At 63.2% G+C, this 15,052-nt stretch overlaps 1 protein-coding gene across 1 annotated transcript in view; it reads right to left on the bottom strand.

The window, feature by feature from the left end:
* Positions 1-2,333: 2,333 nt before the first annotated feature.
* Positions 2,334-15,052, bottom strand: part of PLEC (plectin) — a gene marked incomplete at its 5' end in the record, with an annotated part of 19,194 nt that continues 6,475 nt past the window's right edge. The window contains 5 exons of the mRNA XM_033511671.1: positions 2,334-8,831; positions 9,341-12,721; positions 14,377-14,475; positions 14,663-14,767; positions 14,882-14,965. Of these exons, the coding sequence (XP_033367562.1) occupies positions 2,502-8,831; positions 9,341-12,721; positions 14,377-14,475; positions 14,663-14,767; positions 14,882-14,965 (9,999 nt within the window). The remainder of the gene's footprint in view (positions 8,832-9,340; positions 12,722-14,376; positions 14,476-14,662; positions 14,768-14,881; positions 14,966-15,052) is intronic.

Below are 15,052 nucleotides of genomic sequence, written 5' to 3'. Positions count from 1 at the left end.
GGGCAGTGCCCACGGCAGCGGCCAGCACAGCCCCAGGTCAGCAGTGGCAGCAGCACACATGGGAACAGGACCATGGAGGACAGTGCCCCTGCCCAGCCCCACTGATGAAGGGACAGGTCTGTCCTCATACAAGCGATGCTCAGAAGCCCCCACAGCAGCAGCAGCACCCACTCCCCAAAACCAGGGGTCCACTGGCCCGGTGGCTGCAGCCACAATGACTCCCAGCAGTGTCAGCTGTGCCAACAGCACGAGGCAGCTCTGGGGACAACCCTGCAGCCCTGCTCTGTCCCTGGCAGCACCACGGGTACCCCAAGGCCCAGCGCGCAGGTGCAGCACCTGCAGCAGGTGTTGGTCAGGCCCTGGCACCCCAGCACACTTCACCACCACCTGTGGCAGCCCATGGCCTGAAGCTGCAGGAGGCAATGGGAGCCCACGGCCACGGTGGCAAGGCCAGGGGGCGAACAGATCACGCAGAGCTGCCGGCTGGTTTCAGAGGATTCTCCTTTACTGCCCTTGCAGGGGAGCCCTGGGTCCACACTGCTCTTTTACAGACACTTGGTGGTATGTACAAGTTTAGTGTTCTGTCCCCAGAAAGAGATGTGATTGGGTCATCGATGGAGCCCCCCTGTCCCGGCGAGTGATGGTCGGGGTGCGGGGGGCCCCGGGAGCGGGGACTGTCCTGGAGCTGCGCGCAGAGGCACCTCATGCAAAGCCAAACGGGGCAATGAGAGCAATAATGACACCAGAGGCGGAGGGTAACATGACTGGATTTACAGGAGGCAGATGAGAGCAGGAGGGGAGGAGGAGATGTTTTGGAGATCCGCAGTGAGCCCGACACCACACCACGAGGCCATCCCTGGGGAGGAGGGACTGTGTGGGGCAAGTGGGGGCCCTGTGGTGACCCCGTGGGTGTTTCTCGGGCCATTGGCTGCTCGGGCACTGTGGCCCCAGTCTCTGGCCGGGGACTCTGGCAAGTGCAAAGGGTGAGGGAGAACGTCCCTGTGTCCTCAGGCGCGGTCCCACCGGCCTCAGGGCGGGGGACGGGCTCCACGGCGGCGATGAGGGGAGGTGGTATGGACATCCAGCCACGCTACAACAAAGCGAACAGAAAAGATGGGATGAGACGGGGAGAACAATCCATGAAATGAAGGCACCGAGCCCGGCCGTCGGTGCCGCGCACCTTCTGTGGGACCGGGACAGAGCGGGGAGGGCGGTGTTACCTGCGCTGGTGAGCACGGCCGAGCAGCTGCCGCCTCCCTCGGGCCCATCCACGACCTGCTGATGTCGGAGACCCAGCTCAGGAGCTCGCCCAGCGGCACTGGGAGGTCTTTGTTGGGACTGGAAAAAGAGGTCTGCCAGAGAGAGAGCGCGTTAGCGCCGGCACAGGGGGAGCCAGGGCCATGGAATTACCGCGAAGGAGGAGAAGGAGGCCGGTTTTACAGAAATCTGCCTATTTCTAACAAGAAGGTGTGTCAGGCTGCTACAGCACCCCGTGGCCCACCCTGTGCTGCAGGAGTCCCACGGCCCTCACAGCCTTTGTGAGGGCCAGGAAAACCCCCACGGCTCTGGGGGGGTCTGTGTGCAGGAGCTGCGCAGACCCAGGCTGGGGCACGGGCTCTGGCAGACACCTGCCAACAGGTGATGGAGCCACGTGAGTGTGAGGAAATCAACCTGGAGCAGAAGCACTTCCCAGATACACGGAGAGACAGACAGACAGAGCGCGGCAGGCGCGTCCCGGGTGAGCGGGTGGGCTGGCGGAGGCAGGCACGCAGCGAAGCCCCTCGGCGGGCGAAGCGGCGAGCGGAGGCAGGTCCCCCCGCGTGGCGCGCAAGCACCGGGCAGCGCCAGCGCGGCACTTACGGTTGGGGCACCGGTTCCACGGCGTGGTGGTGGGGACGTGCCGGGAGGCCAAGGCAGGGAGATGGGGCAGCTCGGGGGCTGGGGTGCAGAGCCCCCTCCTCGCTGCAGTGAGGACATGTGGAAGGGGTCCAGGCAGCAGCTTCAGGGCTGGTGTGGTGTGTGTGGCTGTCCAGTGCCGAGGAGCCTGCAATGTCCTCCTCTGGCACATCAGCTGCAGCGGGGTGCACCACGGGGCCAAGGCAGTCTCCTCCTTTGGGGTGCAGGGGCTGAAGCCGGCAGGTTAATTACAAAAGAGTGCTAAGTGGTTAGATCCAAACAGGGAACTGTTTTCCTGGTGTCCGGCTCGGCTGCGCCGTGTGCGAGCAGCGGCGGGATTGGCGCAGCCAGGAGCAGGAACGGTGTCCTGTCCTGGGGCACAGGGTGGGGAGGGTAGTGTGTGTTGTCTCTTGTCTCTTAATATACAAACACTGTCAGCACATTCTCATATATTAATTTATTAGTCTTGTCTTTTTGGTTAAACTTGAGGCACTGCTTTGGGAGAAGAGTGGAGGTTCAAAATTAAAAAAAAAATACTAGTGATTAGCCAGCAGCGTTGCCACATGCGGAGCGGGTGAGGCAGCGCCTCGGGGGGCTGGCAGGTCTCAGGCCACGTGGAGCAGGGGCCCACACGCCCCGGAGCACTCCCTGCTCGCCTCCCACCCGCAGCTTCTGGATGAGGCCAGGCCGAGGGCAAGGGCAGCCACCTCCACGGCGCCCTGGGTGCCCCCTGCGTATCTGCGCCCGAAACTCGAGGAGGAGTAGGAGGAGGAAGAGAAGGTCATGGAGAAGCCGGAGCCGGTGGCGTCGAAACTGCCACGCCGGGAGCCTGAGCGGGAGCCGGTGCGAGAGCCCGAGCGCGAGCCGGAGGTGGAGCCGGCGCTGCTGATGTTGTAGGGACTGTAGTAGCCCTTGCTGGACTGGGAGGAGGCCTCCAGCAGCCGCAGGCCGGTCCCATCCTCGATCATGCTCCGGTCCATGGCGTCCTTGTAGGAGATCTTGAGCTTGGTCTTGGGGCAGGTGAGGTACTTGGAATAGGTGTTGACATCCCGCAGCTTCTGGGCAGTCCTCGCGTCAATGGTGCCCTTCTGCAGCGCCTCGTCCAGGGAGACGCGGCCCGGGGCATCGGGCTCGATCAGGCCCCCTGTCAAGTACTGCACCTCCAGGAACCGCTGCCCGGCCTCGTAGTACAGCCAGCCCTTCTTCAGTGCCTGCGCCGCCGACATCTTCGTCTTGGTCCGCGGGTCCTCAAAGCCGTAGAAGGCCTTCTGAGCCAGGTTGATGCGGTCCACCATGATCTTGTCCACCAGGCCCTTGGTGACCGCGTCAGCGACGGTGCATTTGTCACCGGTGTTGGGGTCGATGATGCCCCCGGTGCAGGCCTGGGCTTCCAGCAGCCGCTGCCCTGTGATGTTGTCCACCAGGTTGCGGCGCATGGCCTCGGTGATGGACACCTTCTCCAGAGTGTCCGTGTCCAGGATGCCTGCCACTGGCCCAGTCTCTTCGGTTGGGTCAGTCCACATGGAGATCTGGGTCCGTGACAGGGCCGGGCTGACGGTGTAGGAGGAGGAGGATCCAACTGAGGACGACCGTGACCGGAAGCCACCCATGTTGCCAGAGAGCATGTCAGCAAACTCGGTGATGGAGAGGGTGCCCGAGCGGTACTGGTCCAGGGCTGACTGGTCAATCAGACCCTTGCCAATGGCATCATCGATGTCGTACTGGCGGCCCGAGCGCCTGTCGATGATCATTGACTTCACCACGCCATCGGAGGAGGAGGTGGTGATCTCCTCCCACTCGCACTCCTGCTCTGACAGCTCCAGGTAAGTCTGGTGGTCTATGAGGCCCTTGCGATAAGCTTCGTACACGGACATCTCCTTGCCCGTCTCCGGGTCAACGATCACCACCCGGCGCTTGCGGACGGAGGACTTGGAGGAGGTTTTCCTCTCCCGCTTTTTCTCCTTCAGAGGCAGGAGGCAGAGGCCAGTCTCTGGGTCTGTGATGCACCGCTCCATGAGCTGCAGGTAGGTCAGGTTCTCCTCTGTGTTGGGGTCGAAGAAGCCCTTGGTGTCGTCACTGGGGTCCAGCAGGATCTCGTTCATCTCCTCATCAAAGAGGCCCCGCTTGTAGGCCACCTCCACGGGCAGGCGGTGGCTCTCCTCAGGGTCAATGATGCCTCCCGTGGCGATCTGTGCCTCCAGCAAGCGGATCCCGTGGTCCTTCAGGATCAGACCCTTCTTCATGGCCTGGAAGAGGGAGATGAGCTTTCCGGTGTAGGGGTCCCGGTAGCCGGTGACGGCCCTCTCAGCGGAGAGCAGCTTGTCCTTGAACTCGGGGCCCACAATGCCCATGCGCACAGCTTCCTCCACGGTCAGCTTGAGGCCCTTGATGGGGTCAATCACGTAGCCCGTGGCCGCCTGCGCCTCCAGGAGCTCGAAGGCAGTGCCGGGCCGGATGATCCCCTTCTTCATGGCCTGGTAGATGGACAGACGCTCCTTTGTGGAGTCCACAAAGACGCCAGCGATGCAGCTGGTGCCCTCCAGGAACTTCTTCAGGTTCTTAGAGACCTCCTCAACAGAGGTGAGACCCTCCTGGAGGCGCTGGGCTGTGGCCTCATCCATCACCTGCGAGAGGACCAGCTCCTCCACAGTGATCTGCTTCCGCAGCCCCCGGAAGGTGAGCTTCCGTGTGTCGCAGAGTGGGAGCAGGAGGAGCCTGGAGCTCTCGTCCTTCCGGCACCGCTTCAGCAGCTGGGTATAGCTCAGCTTCTCGTCTGTGGAGGGGTCCACGTAGCTGCGCACCTCGCTGGGCTCCGACAGCATGTCGTACGTCTCCCTGTTGATGAAGCCCCGCTGGTAGGCCACCTCCAGGGGCAGGTGGAAGCCCAAGTGAGGGTCAATTACGCCGCCGGTGGCGATCTGGGCGTCCAGGAGCTTGAGGGCCTCTTCGCTGGGAATGAGATCTTTCTTCATGGCCTGGAAGAGGGAAATCTTCTGTTCGCTGTATGGGTCTCTGTAGCCGGTCACAGCCCTCTCTGCAGACAGGAGCCGGTCGTGGATCTCTGGCCCCACCACACCCTTCCTCACTGCCTCATCCACAGTCAGCATTTCATTCTTCGTGGGGTCAATAATGAAACCGGTGGCTGCCTGGGCCTCCAGGAGGGAGCGGGCCACTTCGGGGTTAATCAGCCCCTTCTTCAGCGCCTGGTAGACACTGAGTGTCTGCTTGGAGGAGGGGATGTAGATGCCAGCCACGCAGCCCGACCCGTAAAGGTACTTCCAGACAGTCTCCACATCCAGGAGCTCCCGGAAGGTTTTGGAGCCCTGTTTCAGCAGGTTGTAGATGTCCTGTGAGATAATCTTGGCCTCGTAGAGGTCCTCGGCTGTGATGCGGCGCCGGACGTAGTCATAGGATGTGAGGTTCTGCTGCCGGATGATCTCAGTCTTCTCGATGATCTCGATGATAATGATGATCATGCGCTCCTTGGACACGCGGCCAGACTGGAACTCCTCCATGAGATGTTTACGCTGCTCCTCAGGCAGCAGGTCCGAGTGCATGATCTCCCACAGCGACATGGAGGAGCCTGCCCGGCTGCCCACGGGGATGTCCACCTGTGTCTCCTCAAACACCTTCCGTGTCTCCGCTTCTGTGTACATGTGAGTGGTTTCCACCACTTTTGGCTTCTCAGGCTCCCGCAGAGGCAGCAGGTACAGCCCCGTCTCGGGGTCCTCGATGCACCTCTCCTTCAGCTGCACGTAGGTGAGGTTCTCCTGAGTGTTGGGGTCGAAGAAGCCCTTGGTGTCATCGGTGGGGTCGGAGAGGGTCCGGTTCATCTCCTCGTCGAAGTAGCCACGCTTGTAGGCCACCTCCACGGGCAGGCGGTGGCTGTGCACGGGGTCGATGATGCCGCCCGTGGCGATCTGGGCCTCCAGCAGGCGGATGCCGTGCTCCTTGACAATAAGCCCTTTCTTCATGGCCTGGAAGAGGGAGATGGTATCGCCCGAGTAGGGATCCTTGTAGCCCGTGACAGCCTTCTCAGCCGACAGCAGCTTCTCGTGCAGCTCAGGCCCGACGATGCCAGCCTTCACCGCCTCGTTGACGTACAGCTTACGGTTCTTCACAGGGTCAATCAAGAACCCCGTGGCTGCCTGGGCCTCCAGGAGGACCACGGCAGTGCTGGGCCTCAGCAGGTTCCTCTTCATGGCCTCGTAGATGTTCAGCTTCTCCTTGGTGGCTTCCACATAGACACCGGCAATGCAGTCACTGCCATGTAGGAATCTCCTCACCGCATCTGTCTCAGAGAGGTCCTTCACTGTTTTCTTGCCTTCCTTCAGCTGCTCGTACTGGGTTTTGCTGATGATGCGGGACTCCAGCAGCTCGCTGGCTGGCACCGGTGCACGCAGACCGCTGAACGTCAGTTTCTCCTGCTTTTTGGTCTCTGCCTCCTCGATGATGGTGATCACGATCTTGATGATCTTCTCGATTGTCACTTTGCCAGTCTTGTACTGTCGGAGCAGCTCCCGCCTGTGCTCCTCTGTGAAGTATTCGGAGTGGATCAGCTCCCAGATGGTCATGGTCTGGCCCTTCATGCTGCCCACCGGGACCTCTATGGTTGCTTTGTCGAAGCACTCCTTGGCCTGGCTGTCGGTGTAGACCTCCTCCTGCTGCGACTGGATCGCCTTGTCGGACAGGGGCAGCAGACACAGGCCGGTCTGCCTGTCGCGGTGGCAGCTCTTCTGCAGCTGGGCGTAGGTGAGGTGTTCCTGGGTGTTGGGACAGTAGAAAGCCTTGGCATCGTCTCGGAGCTCAGTCAGAGCCTTGTTTATCTCCGCGTCAAAGTAGCCGCGCTTGTAGGCGACCTCAAGCGGGAGCCGGTGGCTGTTGACGGGGTCGATGATGCCACCGGTGGCAAGCTGGACGTCCAGCAGCCGGAGCCCAGTGTCGCTGGGGATGAGGCCCTTCTGGAGCGCTTGGTAGAGGGAAACCGTCTGACCTGTGTAGGGATCCTTGTAGCCCGTCACTGCCTTCTCTGCCGACAGCAGCTTCTCGTGGAACTCCGGCCCCACCACCTCAGCCTTCACCGCCTCATCCACAGAGAAGAGCTTGTTACCCACAGGGTCGATGATGTAGCCGGTGGCAGCTTGTGCCTCCAGCAGGGACAGGGCAACTTCTGGCTTCAGCAAGTTCCTCTTCAGGGCCTCGTAGAAGGTGAGCTTCTGGCCCGTAGACTCCACCAGGACACCAGCGATGGCATCCGTGCCCTTCAGGTACTGCCGTACGGACTCCATCTCTGCCACATCCTTTATGGACTTCTTGCCCTGGTGCAGCTGGTTGTAGAGGTCCTTGTTGATGATCTTGCTCTCGAGCAGCTCGGCAGCGGGCACGGGGCCCCGCAGGCCCTCAAAGCACATCTGGCTCTTTTTCTCACTTTCCTCCACAACCGTGATGACGATCTTGATGATCTTCTCCACCGTGATCTTGCCAGTCCTGTACTGCTGGATCAGGTCCCGCCTTTGGTCCTCAGTGAAGTATTCGGAGTTGATGAGCTCCCAGATGGTCATCGTCTTCCCTTGGAACTTGCCAAACGGTGCTGTCACTGTGGCCTTCTTGAAGACATCCTTGGCTTCCTTGTCAGTGTAGACCAGCTCTCCAGCTTTGGCTGCTTGGTCAGTGAGGGGCAGGAGGCACAGCCCCGTGTCCGGGTCAGTCACGCACCGCTCCATGAGCTGCAGGTAGGTGAGGTTCTCCTGAGTGTTGGGGTCGAAGAAGCCCTTGGTGTCATCAGTGGGGTCAGACAGGACCTGACTCATCTCCTCATCGAAGTAGCCGCGCTTGTAGGCGGCTTCCACGGGCAGGCGGTGGCTGTTGACAGGATCGATGATGCCGCCGGTGGCGATCTGGGCCTCGAGCAGGCGGATGCCATGATCCCTGACGATGAGATCCTTCTGCATGGCCTGGAACAGGGAGATCTTGTCACCTGTGTACGGATCCTTATAGCCGGTGACGGCCCGCTCGGCCGACAGCATCTTGTTGTGCAGCTCTGGCCCGATGACTCCCTCCCGCACCGCCTCGTTCACCGAGAGCCTCGCGTTCCGCACGGGGTCAATGATGAAGCCAGAAGCAGCCTGTGCCTCCAGGAGCACCAGTGCTGTGCCTGGGCTCAGCAGCTTCTTCTTCATGGCTTCGTAGATGCTCATCTTCTGGTTGGAGGGTTTGATCAGCAAACCAGCAATGCTGCTCTTGCCCTGCAGGTACTTCTTGACATCCTCCCTCTGAGAGAGCTCGCCCACGCTCACAACTCCCTTCGCCAACTTGTCTAAGCTGTCCCTGCTCAGAATGCCAGCATCAGCCAGCTTCTCTGCCGACACCTTCTGCCGGATGCCGTCAAAGGCGAACTCCGGCTCCCCATTCTGGGCTAGGCCATCCATTGCATCCCGGCCGTTGGGCACAGCCTTGATGTCCAGCAGCTGCGTTGTGGTAACCACCTCCCCAGGCAGGTCATCTGTCTGGATCATGATCTCCCGTCGCTGGGCCAGGGCAGCCTTGTACTCCTCCTGCATCTGCTCGAGCCTCTCCCTCAGCTTCTTGTTCTCTTCTTCCAGAAGTTTCTCCTGCTGCTGTCGCTGCCTCTCCAGCTGCTGTAGCTCCTCCTGCTTGTGCCTGACGTTTTCCTCAGCTTCCTTCTGATGCTTCTTAGCTTCATCTAACATAGCTTTCAACTGCTGCTTCTCCTGCTCCATCTCCTGCTGCTGCCGCTCCTGCTCTGCCTTCAGGTTCTGGGCTTTGTTCACCTCATCCTTAAAGAGCTTCTCCAGCTTTGATTTCTCCTCCTCAATGAACTTCTCCTTCTGCAGCAGGGCATCTTTCTCCGTCAGGAAGCTCTGCTGCAGGAGCTGCGTCTCCTGACGGAGCTGAGCCTGCTGGGCCACCTGCATCTGGGGTGGGAGAGAGAACAGCGTGGTCAGACACCCAGGAGGGCAGTGGGGGGCTCTGAGGCAGGGGGACGGGCGGCAGGGGAGGCACAGAGTCACCCACACACTCCCTACAACAGGTAGGAGTTAAGGAGCAGAGCCGGGTTAGGGAGCCACACACAGCATGGGGCAGGATGAGCAGGGGAAGGACACAAGGGAAGCCCCGGCACTAAGGCTGGGAGCCGGGCACAAAGAACACGGCAGGACGCGCCAAGGGGTGGAAGAGCCGGCCCAGGCGATGGGGATCCCACCTCCACAGCTCCAGGGGTTCGGGGTCCTGCTCCGACGCTGCCTGAGGGGTTTGTTCCACTGCCCCCAACTCTACGCACATCCCTGACCTGCACAGGGGATCCTGCCCCACCATCCCCGGTGATGGTCCTCGGGGACCTGCCCAGGGATGGTGTGGGCTGGCTGGGAAGAGGGACAGCCTCCCTGCGAACCGCCACCACTACGGGAGACCCACAGCCCAGTACCTCCTCTGCCTTCTGCTGCAGCAGCGCTGCCTCCTGCTTCAGCTTCTCCTTCTCCTTCTCCAGGTCAGCGATGGCCCTCCGCAGCTTTTCTGCGTCCTCATCGCTCTGGTGCCGCTGGATCTCCAGGGTGTGCACCATCGTCATCTTCTCCTGTGTGGCCAGCTCCGTCTCATGCAGCCTCTCACTGATCTCCTCCGCCTGCTTCTTGAACCGCTTGGCTTCCTCCTCAGCCTTGGCCTGGGCCATGCTCATCTCGGCCACTTGCAGCTTGAGGCGCTCAGCCTCAGCTGTGATGTCCAGCTGCCGCCGGCGCTCGGCCTCCAGTGTCTTCTGGAAGCCTTCGGTCTCCTCAGCCAGGCGCTGCTGCATTTGCTCCTTGTCTTCCTGCAGCTTCTTTGCATGTTCCTGAGCCAGATCCTTCTGCTTCTGCAGCATTTCAGCCTCAGCCCGCAGCCGCGTGGCCTCCTGCACCGCCTGCATCTTCTCCTTCAGCATCTTCTCCGCCAGCGCCCGCTGCTGCGCCAGGTCGTCCTCAGCCAGCTGCCGCATGCGGGCGGCCTCCTGCGCCTCCACGCTCAGCCGGGCCACCTCCTCTGCCACCTGCTTCATCTTCTCTGCCTCCTCCGCCAGGAACTTCTGCGTGTTGTCCTTGTCCTTGAGGATCAGCGCCTTGTTCTCCTCCTCAATGCGGCTTTTCAGCTTGGCCAGCTCCTCCATCTGCACCCGGACCTTGAAGAGCTCTTCCTCCACTTGGGCCTTCTGCCGGACGGCGTCCGTCACCTCCTCCTTCAGCCGCTGCAGCTCCTCGTCCAGGATGCCTTTCTGGTGGTCTGTCTCATCCAGCTGCAACTTCACCTTGGTCAGCTCCTGCTCCACCTGCGCCTTCTGCCGTAGCGTCTGCTCGGCAAACTTCTTGTGCTTCTCCATCTCGGCATCGGCCAGTTGCTTCTGCCGCAGGGCCGCCTGCTCTGCCTGCGCCCGTTTCGCGGCCTCCAGCTCGGCCTCCTTGCGCAGCTTCTCCGCATCCGCCTGTGCCTGCGCCTTGGCCTGCGCCTCCTCCTCTGCCCGCTGCTTCAGCCGCTCGGCCTCCTCCACGCGCTGCCGGGACAAGCTGGCGTCCTGCTCGGCCTTGCCACGGGCAAACTCGGCCTCCTCAGCCGCCCGCCGGGCCCGCTCGGCCTCCTCGCGCAGCCGGTCCAGGAGGCTCTGCTCCTGCTGGCGCGTCTGCAGCAGCTCCTGCTCCTTCTGCTGCACGGCAGCCAGGTGCGCCTTCTCCTCCGCCGCAATCCGCTTCTGCGCCGCCTCCCGTGCCAGCTGGATCTGCCGCTCTGACTCCTTCTCCGCCAGTTCCTTCTGTCGCCGCGCCTCCTCCACCATGGCCCGCAGCCGCTCCACCTCCTCCAGGGCCAGCCGCCGCTGCCGCCCGGCCTCCTCCTCGGCCGCCAGGATGGCCTGCACCTTCTCTTCGGCCTCGCGCCGCCGGCCCTCCTCCTCCAGCGCCAGCGCCCGCTGCCGCTCAGCCTCCCGCTCTGCCTGCTCCCGGCTGCGCTGCACCTCCTCCGCCTCCCCACGGATGCGGTTCAGCTCCCGCTCCAGCTCGCTCTTGCCAGCTGAGGCCTTCTCGAAGCTGGCCTTGAGGGCACGGATTTCCTCCTCCACCTGCCGCCGCTGCCGCAGCGTGTCCTCCACGAGCCCCTTCTGCCTCTCCAGCTCGCTCTCTGAGGAGCGCTTCAGCAGGGCAATCTTCTCCTCGATGTCCTGCTTGTGTTGGGCCGCCTGCTCCTCCAGCAGCTTGCGCTGGTAGGCCTCATCCTCCGCCAGCCGCCGCAGCCGCTCGTTCTCGGCCTCCTTCTCCTTCAGCGCGATCTCCGCCTCCGCCTTCAGCCGCGAGGCCTCGTTGATGGCCGCCAGCTTCTCCTTCAGGATGCGCTCGGCCTCGGCCCGTTGCCGGCCGGCCTCGTCCTCTGCCAGCTGCCGCTGCCGCTTGGCCTCCTCGGAGAGGGCGCGCAGGCGGGCAGCCTCCTCGGCCAGCTCCCGCAGCTTGTTGGCCTCTGCCTCCAGCCGCTGCTTGGACTTCTCACTGCTGGAGCGCGATTCCTCCTCCGTCTTGGCCTTGCTCTCCAGCAGGACCTCCATTTCTGCCCGCAGCTTGGCCAGTTCCTCCTCCAGCTCTTTCCTCCTCTGGATGGCCTCGTTTACCTCCCCCTTCAGCCGTGAGAGCTCTTCCTCCAGGAGCAGGCGCTGCTGCTCCCCGTTCTCCATCTCCGCCTTCAGCCGGATCAGCTCCTGCTCCGCCACCAGCTTCTGCTGGGCTGTGCCCTCTGCCAGCTCCCGCTGCTTTTCCAGCTCTTCCTCCGCGAGCTCCTTCTGCCGCAGGGCGGCCTCCTCCGCCTTGGCGCGCTTGCGGGCCTCGCGCTCAGCATCCTCCTTCTGCTTCTCGGCCTCCTCCTGCGCCAGCGACTTCTTGTGGGCCACCTCTTCGGCCTGCAACCGCAGGCGCAGCGCCTCGTTGGCCTTCTGCCGCCAGCGCTCCAGCTCCTTCTCAGCCTCCTCCCGTGAGCGCTCGGCCTCCAGCTGCTGCCTCTTCAGCCGCTCAGCCTCCTCCTGCAGCTGGGCCACCACGTCGTGCTCCTGCTGCAGCGACAGCTCCAGCTGCGCCGTCTTCTCGGCGAAAGAGAGCCTCTTGCTCTGCAGCTCGGCCTCAGCGCTGCGCTGGGCCACCTCCTGGGCCACCTGGATCTGCCGGTCCTTCTCAGCCTCTGCCTGCCGCATGCGTCGCTCAGCCTCCTCCGCCTGCAGCCGCAGCTGCTCCAGGTCCGCCACCGCCTTCTGCTTCTCCCGCGCCGCTTCGCGCTCGGCCTGCACCTTGCGCTTCAGCTCCTCCTCTGCCTCCCGCTTCTTCTGGCTCTCCTCCTTCACCTGCCGGCGCAGGCGCTCGGCTTCCTCCTGTGCCTGCCGCTTCTGCCGCTCGGCCTCTTCGGCACGTGCCCGCAGCTCCTGCAGCTCTGTCTCCGCGCTCTCCCGCTGCTTCTCGGTGCTCTCCAGCTGCAGGCGGATGAGGCGGATCTCCTCCTCCACTTTCTTGCGGTTGTACTCGGCCTCCTCGATCAGCTTCACCTTGGACTTGATCTGGTGGTCCGAGTTCTGCCGCAGCTGCATCAGCTCCTGCTGGATGTTCTGCTTCTGCTGCTCGGCGTCCACGGCCACCACCTCCCGCCGGGTGACCTCCTCCTGCATGCGGAGCTGCAGCTCCCGCGCCTCCGCCTCCGCCTGTGCCTTGGCTTTGGCGTGGGCCTCGGCCAGCTGCCGCTGCTTCTCCAGCTGCGCCTCCACCTCCGCCAGCCGCTTCCTCTCCTCCTCTTTCAGCTTCTCGGCGGCTTTCTGGAGGGGAAAGAGGGTGCAGGGGACAGAGAGGGGAGAGAGAGACAAATCACAAGGGATGCGATCGCGCCGTGGATTCGATGCTGGCCCAGCCACGCACTGCCGAGACAGCGGAGGGGTGGCAGATGCGCGTGGAATGGCTTCGGCCCCCGGGCCACCGCACGAGCCGGTGACGCCAGCTTCCAGAAGATGTGTGGCACGAGAGGGGACACACGACAGCACAGCCAGACAGGCAACAGGAGCCAGACAGCAGCACGGGAAGCCACGTTCCAGAGAGAAGGGACAGAGAGCGAGCGGAGCCCAAGCGATGAAGACGATGCGAGCAGCGTGCACATCACCACCGTGGCTGCCCCTGCGAGGGGGCTGGCACACACAGCCCCTGCCGTGGGGAAACGAGAGAGACGGCCGGAGCACCGGGAGCAGAACAGAGGGGAGCGGTGCGAGGGCGGCGCCGGCAGAGCCTTCCCTGCCGGGAAAGCCTCAACAGGAGAGAGCAGTTCAGCTGGTTCAAACCCGTCCCAGCCCTCTCCAGACAGCTGGGAGCGGGCTCTGCCAAAGGGCCAAGGCAGCTGGCGCCCGGCTCGGGGCCGTGCCGCGGTACACGCACCACATGCACCGTGAGCGAGGCAGCCGCGCGCTCGGCGGGGCGGGCAGCGCATGCAGGGGAGCCAGACCCACAGCGGACCCCTGGTCCCGGCGCAGATGTAGAGGAGGGCGAGGAGAGGGCGGTGAGCCGTGGGGGAGGCGGAGGGTGCCGCGGGGAGAAGGCATGCGCAGAGTGAGTACCTGGTGCACGGCTGCCAGAGTCATCCTGGTTTTTTACCCTCCATTAGATCCCCACCAACACAAATATTCCCCAAGAAAAAGCACTGGCAAAGCGGCTCCAAGGGCAGAAACCAAGAGTTAGAGAGGTTACCCCGCACCAGACCCCGCGGGCCAGCGCCCGGCACAGCAGCATGCGCAGGCAGGTGCTGACTGCACGACGTGTATCTGGGAAGTGCCTCCTACCACCAGTCACACCAGAGCCCCGGTGCCCAGAGCCAGCTGGGCCCGGAGACCCGCTGTACGCAGAGCCAGCAGCCTCGCTCCCAGGAGCCCAGCAGGGAGCAGGAGCTCGGGGCCGTGGGCCAGTGTTACTGAGAGGGCCAGAGTCATGGCCAGTGTTAGTGATGGGGCTAGAGCCACGGCCATGGGCCAGTGTCAGTGATGGGGCTGGAGCCACGGCCATGGGCCACTGTTAGTGATGGGGCTGGAGCCACGGCCATGGGCCACTGTTAGTGATGGGACTGCAGCCACGGCCATGGGCCACTGTTAGTGATGGGGCTGGAGCCACGGCCATGGGCCACTGTTAGTGATGGGGCTGGAGCCACGGCCATGGGCCAGTGTCAGTGATGGGGCTGGAGCCACGGCCATGGGCCACTGTTAGTGATGGGTTGGGACTGCAGCCACAGCCATGGGCCACTGTTAGTGATGGGGCTGGAGCCACGGCCATGGGCTGGCGTTAGTGGTGGGGCCAGAGTCAGGCCATGAGCCACGGTCAGTGAGAGGGCTGGAGTCATGGCCGTGGGCTGGCGTTAGTGATGGGACCAGAGACCCCCTGAAGTGCGTTCCTTTCGGTCATAGAGCCGGCCATGCCACCCTGCACCGCTCCCTACCTCCTCGTCCTCCAGCCGCCGCAGGGTCTCGGTGATGAACTTGATGTACTGGGTGGTGAGCGTGGTCAGCTCACTGTACTGCGTCCGCAGGTCCACGTACTGTGGGGACAGTGGGTCAGCGGGAGAGACGGGAGCTCGCCCGCGGCCCGCCGGCACCCCAGCAATGATGGGGCTGCACGGAGGCAAAACCACACTCCACACCCCCAAGTCCACCCCTGCAGTGAGCAGCCACGCCCCAGGAGCTGCAGGACGTCCCAGGCCAGGGGCAGCGAGACCCCCCCCTCACCTCCTGGATGATGCTGTCAGATGCTGACTGCACTTTGGGCTTCTTGGCCGGCGATGCCACCGGCTCCACCTGCGCCTTGAAGCTCACCAGCTGCAGCTCATAGTCCTGGTGAGGAGAGAGTGATCAAAGCTCTGCAGCCTGGGACGGGCCCCCTGGCCACGGTGCTGTGAGCCCACCCCTGCAGGACACCGTGCTGCCCCCTCAGCCCCCCAGGCACACCTTGATGGCGTCGATGTATTGCTTGGCATAGCGCTGGCACTCCTCCACCTTCTCCTTGTGCTGTTCACACTCCTCCAGCAGTTTCTGGGGAGACATGAGGGGGTCAGCCCAGGCCCCCCACGGCCACCCAAGAGCACACCTCACCCCAGGGATGGCCAAGAGCATGGCCTG

The sequence above is a fragment of the Parus major genome, unplaced genomic scaffold (assembly GCF_001522545.3).
Source record: "Parus major isolate Abel unplaced genomic scaffold, Parus_major1.1 Scaffold430, whole genome shotgun sequence".
Lineage (NCBI taxonomy): Eukaryota > Metazoa > Chordata > Aves > Passeriformes > Paridae > Parus > Parus major.
Note: the sequence above shows the minus strand (reverse complement) of the source record. Positions and strands in the feature narration are given on the sequence as shown.